This window comes from Augochlora pura, chromosome 3 (assembly GCF_028453695.1).
Source record: "Augochlora pura isolate Apur16 chromosome 3, APUR_v2.2.1, whole genome shotgun sequence".
NCBI classification, from domain to species: domain Eukaryota; kingdom Metazoa; phylum Arthropoda; class Insecta; order Hymenoptera; family Halictidae; genus Augochlora; species Augochlora pura.
In genome coordinates, this window is record NC_135774.1 from 25,761,645 (window position 1) to 25,766,882 (window position 5,238).

The 5,238-nt window shown below is 47.0% G+C and overlaps 2 protein-coding genes across 3 annotated transcripts in view; both read right to left on the reverse strand.

Annotated features, from left to right (window-relative positions):
• The window catches only part of LOC144479071 (colorectal mutant cancer protein), a 74,100-nt gene extending 72,409 nt beyond the window's left edge, over nucleotides 1-1,691 (reverse strand). Inside the window, exon 1 of the mRNA XM_078197573.1 lies at nucleotides 904-1,691. Within this exon, the coding sequence (XP_078053699.1) occupies nucleotides 904-1,013 (110 nt within the window). The 5' untranslated portion in view covers nucleotides 1,014-1,691. The remainder of the gene's footprint in view (nucleotides 1-903) is intronic.
• Nucleotides 1,692-2,500: 809 nt separating this feature from the next.
• Ude (Uracil-DNA degrading factor) lies at nucleotides 2,501-4,926 on the reverse strand. 2 transcript variants are annotated; one of them, XM_078197224.1, is made up of 4 exons: nucleotides 4,777-4,926; nucleotides 4,053-4,398; nucleotides 3,227-3,982; nucleotides 2,501-3,167 (listed from the first exon to the last, which is right to left on the reverse strand). In XM_078197224.1, the coding sequence occupies exons 2-4, from the start codon at nucleotides 4,394-4,396 to the stop codon at nucleotides 2,894-2,896; spliced, it is 1,374 nt and encodes a 457-aa protein (XP_078053350.1). In that variant the 5' UTR covers nucleotides 4,397-4,398; nucleotides 4,777-4,926; the 3' UTR covers nucleotides 2,501-2,893. The 2 variants fall into 2 exon arrangements, with proteins under 2 accessions (XP_078053350.1, XP_078053351.1); XM_078197225.1 differs by having other exon boundaries at nucleotides 4,773-4,916.
• Between the last annotated feature and the right edge of the window lie 312 nt (nucleotides 4,927-5,238).

Sequence of the window (5,238 nt, forward strand, 5' to 3'; positions counted from 1 at the left end):
CTCGACCGACCATTGTTTTTCAACCGGCGAAATCGGAATTTCTCCCGGTGCCACGTACCACGACCAGTCGGTGTTTTTTTTTTTCGTTCGCTTTCGAACTGTGTCAGAAACTCCCGTTACTCCTGTAACGTGATTCGCGTTTACCCTACTATTTCGTCATTTAATTCGCTTGAAGTTCGCCGGCTCTTTGACGAAACTCGGATCGCTGATGTTTGGAAGCGAAATGTTTCAGCCCTCCGCGCTTCGTTGGCGCCATTCCTGCTGCGTGTAGCAACAGTGCCGATAGTATCTCCAGTTATATCGAAGTAGAACGGTTCGTAAATATTTGCAATTTTCTTTCAGCGGAATAACATCCTTGTTCCTCAAGATACATCGGTTAATACTTTGAGCAACGCGTTCCCACCGGTCGCCATATTTGATATCGGTCCCATTTTCTGGGATTTACGATCTTTTGATTCCTAATAAAAATTTTTGATATAAGATTAAGCAGTCAGCGATGGTAACATAAAAATAATTAAACGGTTAGAGACTCAATTCTCAGCTTAAAGGATAAGTATAAAAGAAATAAAATGGCTGTATACGTGTTTCCGGTGCTAAATTTGCCTTTAGCCTATTATTACATTCATGAATCTACTGTCCATAAATAACCCTACTTACAGCTAGAGCGATTAAAACTTTAGTTCCTTCCAGAGAAATGTTACTAACAGAAAGAATTCTGTTTAAAATCCTCGACGTCAGTTTAACGGGCAATTATGTGTACAAAAACGTGTTAATATTTATGGTAATAATATTTGAAAGAAAACAGCGGGTTGAACAGAATATACGGAGGATTTGAAACAGGGTATGTGAAACGGCGTATCTCGCACCCCGTTAAAACCGTAATTGTAGGTGTCGGTTGCTCACCTGTCAATAAAACCGTCTCCGTCGCCGTCGCATGCTTGGAACAGCTTCCTGACGCGTTCCTCGTCGCAGATGGAGCCCGCCTCACTCTCAGCATCCGCGGTCTGTGACATCTTCACTACACCTCTTGCTGTTCCATCGTAAGACAAACTATCCGCGCACTACCCGCCGGTTTCGTGTCCATCTTTCCCCTCGGTTCGACCCCTCGTAGGCCCCGTCGTCAAGCCCGTTTTCCTCTCTAACCGGCCACCCGCATATCTCGGCCTCCTCTCGAAACGGATCTCTCTTCCGTATATCCGCGAACAAAGAGGTACGGCCCGCGAGTGTGCCGAATGGGACACAGTGTATGGATCGTTATGTCACGTGTTGCGTCGCGATCCCCCGTTAATCGATCTCGAGAACCGCATACCCGGACCGGACCGGGTCTGCAACCTTCTGGCCGAGGTCTACGAACCACGATGGAAGCGGCGGCTATTTTTAGACGGCCGAAAGCGGCGTTCAAGTTCCCTTGTTCCCGAGGACTTAGCCGAAGCGTAAAGCATAAACAAATCGGCCGCGCGTGCCATTCTCACACGAACGTATGTATTTCCCCCGTATCGAACTCGCTTCGATTGGTTTCACCTGTGATTAACCGATCAGGTAGGACCAGTCCGACTCGTTTCGACGACCGTCAAAACGGCGAGACGGCCTCGTCTCTCCCGGTGCGATCGCGACCCGCACTACGGACACCCGTAACCGCCGTTTCCAGTGTCACCGAGTCACTAACCCTAACCTCAAAACCGGACCCAAGGCTCACCCACCCCTGCGAGCCGCACAGCGGTAATAAAAACTATCGATTCCGGAATGGCAACACTTTGACTCGTCGCGCCATCTTCTTGGGCAACTGGTAAGCTGCGACAATGGCGCCGCGAGTAGCAATTGCGCTTGGGCACGGATACTTGGGAGTAGGAATATTACAAAATCGTACAGTAAAATTTATCGCAATGATGTCGCGTATAAATAGCAAGTGACAACACCGCGGGCCATAATTAATTGATGCTTGAGGTGTAAATAACACTTATGCTACATCAGGCAGAAAGTATTCGAGCACGTTTTAAAATGCAATAACTTTTTTAAAAACTGTATTAAATGACACTGTTATTATGTTAATTAATTATATTTTGTAACCATTGCATCTATTCTTTTCACAAGGTATCGATACAGCTGGTTCTCCTGGATAAATCTGTACCCTTGGTTTAGTTTCTTATGCCCTGATTTTGCTGTTGTTAATGTTTTTAGACGACCCTGCATTATGTAAATGTGGGCGATACTGGCGTCTCTTTCGGAGAAAACATGAAGCTCTGTCCGAGGTCCGCACAGCGCCAATTATGGCTGTGGCGAATGCTCAAACTGTTAGCTACACATTATCAACAGTCGAATTTGACGAACAGTTTAACGTTTTTTCCACTGCACAAACTGGCGCTGTACGGACTTAACATTCAGCTTCAGCGTTTGTCCAGCAGAGGCGCCGCTATCGTTCTCAATTGTGTAAACCAAGGTCGCCTAAAGTTATTAATTATGCTAAAATTAGGACATGACGAAGCAATACAAGGGAACAGAATTATTCGATAAAATATATTGTGATAATACTATATAAAAAAAAATGTGTCACATATTCAGAAATACCTTCGTTCTTAAAACCAGTGATTTTACCGTCGCTTCTATCTAAATGTTACAATCAGCTAGTAAAGTCGTACTTAAGAGTGTTTTTGAACAATTTCACTGCTACCGGAAGTAACCTCTTTAAAGTAAATACAAACGAAGTATAGCTTCTACGCAACGAGATTACATAAAGTCTTTTGAATATGGAAAAATAACACGTTTATTGATACCATCAGCGTCTCCTGACGCTTCTCCAAACAAAAGATTAACGAAAACCTCCTTGCGTAATGTACAACATAGTAACGTACTCGCGTTACTTAATATAAATAAATGCGTCACAGGATATTTATACTTATGACTTCAACTTCTCCTCCAGAGTAGGCAGAAGTTTCTTCAACATCGCTGTATCGTAGCTGTACGCCCACATAATACACCTGGTGTGTTCTTCGGTGGGCAAACCCTCTAAATCGCCCTCGGCCTGGAACAATTCGATGTTGTTCTCCTTAATATTCTCCAACAGACTTTGGAGATTCTTGTTTCGCTCTATGTCCCACGTAACGGTGACGGAATCCGAGACCTGGACATTCCTGAGCTTCTTGTAATCGCCATCCGCGTCTTCATAAGCTCTGCAAGACAATAATGAATCGTTAACAGATTCATGGTAACGGGCATACCAATCACTCACTTCAGAAATCCGTTGTCTTCGATCTGATATTTGTCAGCCAACGGTTTGAAGGCACGGACCAGATCCAGGGACAAATAATTGAGGTTCTCCTTGGCCCGGCTGCTCAGGTGGTAGCCCAAGACCCACTTCTCGAACACTTTGACAGCCTCTTTCATGTTTTTGATTTTCTGCTCGTCCTTCGTGACGGATATCACTCGTTTCGCCCTCTTTATCAAGCCAGAGATCGCGTGATACTGATACATTATGTCCCTGCCTTCCAGCGATTTAAGACTCCTTAAAGCTCTCTCTGTGTCCTTGAAGCTGAGACCACCTTCGCTTTTCTCGTTCTTCTCGTCCTTCTCCTCCTTCTCGTCCTCCTTCTGCTCGGCCATCTTAGCAACCTTCCTCTCCGGCTCATCGCCCTCCACCTCGCTGCTGCTCGAACTCTCGTGGCTTCTCTTCAAGCTCCTCTCTTTCTCGTCGACGTCCATGTCTTCGCTATCTTCACTGTCGAACTTTTCCTCCACTTGGGAAATCAGCTTCTTCACTTTAGTCGGGTCGGGACTGTAGCCCAGCATGATGCACTGGACGTGCTCCTTGGTTGGGAGCCCACGAAATTCACCTACGTCCGTTTCATACCACTGTATATGATCCTGTTTGATCTTCTCGATGATTGCCTTGAGCTTCCGGTTCCTCTCGATATCCCAGGTGGGCCCGCCATTTTCGACCCTCACCCCACGCATGCTCTTGTACTCGCCCTTCTCCTTTTTGTACGCCCTGGAAGATTAAAATGTCATCATCGATTAGAACGCCAGACATTCTAGCTATCCAGATGTTTCCAACATACTTGTAAAAATCTTCCTCGAGGACTCCGTACTTCTTCGCGAGACTCCTGAAGCCGTCCACGGTCTCGATCGGTAAATAAGCGAGGTTTTCTTTCCCGCGGTTGTTGACCTTGTAATCGTTCAGCCAATCCTCGAAAACCTGCAGGGCCTCCTTCAGATTAGCCAGCTTCTCCTCGTCCCTGGTAATTTGCAGGGTTCTCTTTGCGCGGCTGACGAAACTCGTGATCACATGGTACTGGTAACTGATGTCCCTACCATCCAGCGTCTTCAAGGTGTCCATAGCCTTCTTCTTGTCTTTGAAACCCATCGAGGTTTCCTCGGATTCGGTGGATTTCGTCTTGGCCATTCCTAGAAAATAAATCGTACTCTCTTGGAAACCGAGCTCTAAATTCTTCGGATCAGTTTTGAAGTGCCTGCGCAATATTTTCGGGCACGTGCGAATTTCTAGCACGTGAATCACGCTATTAGAGTGGACCATCGGCGGCCAAACAGAAGAAGCAAACGGGAGCGTGACGCCAGCGGTCACTTTTATCGTTGACGTGGTTTCTGGATTACAGAAGCTTCGCGTACAGAGATCAATACAAGCCAGACGGCGGGCTGAAGCGGTGTATATCTGTTGCACAAGGTTGCGTTGCATCCCTTTGATCCCGTGAAACGGGTCCGGAGAGCTCGCGAGAGTTTAGCGCGCTCGGAAGTAGCCAAAATATTATCGTGGCAGATACTTACTTGTGTTCGTGTTCACGAGTCGCGATAACTATTAAATCACTGGCACTGTTCACCACGGTTCGACGAGTACGGTTGTCAACAAGTTGCAACAGGCTACGCTCGAATCATAGATCGGTGCCGTTGGATCGCTCAGCTGAGAGTGGTGGATCCAGGAGCCGGCGACATTCGCGGCAAGGCAGCCACGTGCGAGAAGGACACACGAGTCGGATGCGGTCGGTGCGAGAAGGAGGGGTCGATATAAACATATCCACAGTGTGTCACTGCCCGAAATACGCAGCCGTGCTCAGCCAGTCCAATGGTCTGGTCTTACGTCACTGCCTGTTAATACGCTGGTGCAAGAACGATGTGCAGAACACCGACGGCGCTTCGTGTCTAGGTCAAGCGCGCAATCGCTTATGCTAATTCGCTATCGGCTATTTCGCTCTAGCTGACCCGTTCGCAGAGAAAGCGAATCGTTTTGCT

Bases quoted from the DNA above. Each gene is read 5' to 3' on its own strand.
- Ude (XM_078197224.1), bottom strand. From the start codon at position 4,396: ATGGCCAAGACGAAATCCACCGAATCCGAGGAAACCTCGATGGGTTTC. The intron at 3,983-4,052 runs GTATGTTGGAAA...TTAATCTTCCAG, and splicing joins CTCGAGGAAGATTTTTACAA to GGCGTACAAAAAGGAGAAGG. The intron at 3,168-3,226 runs GTGAGTGATTGG...ATTGTCTTGCAG, and splicing joins GAAGACAACGGATTTCTGAA to AGCTTATGAAGACGCGGATG.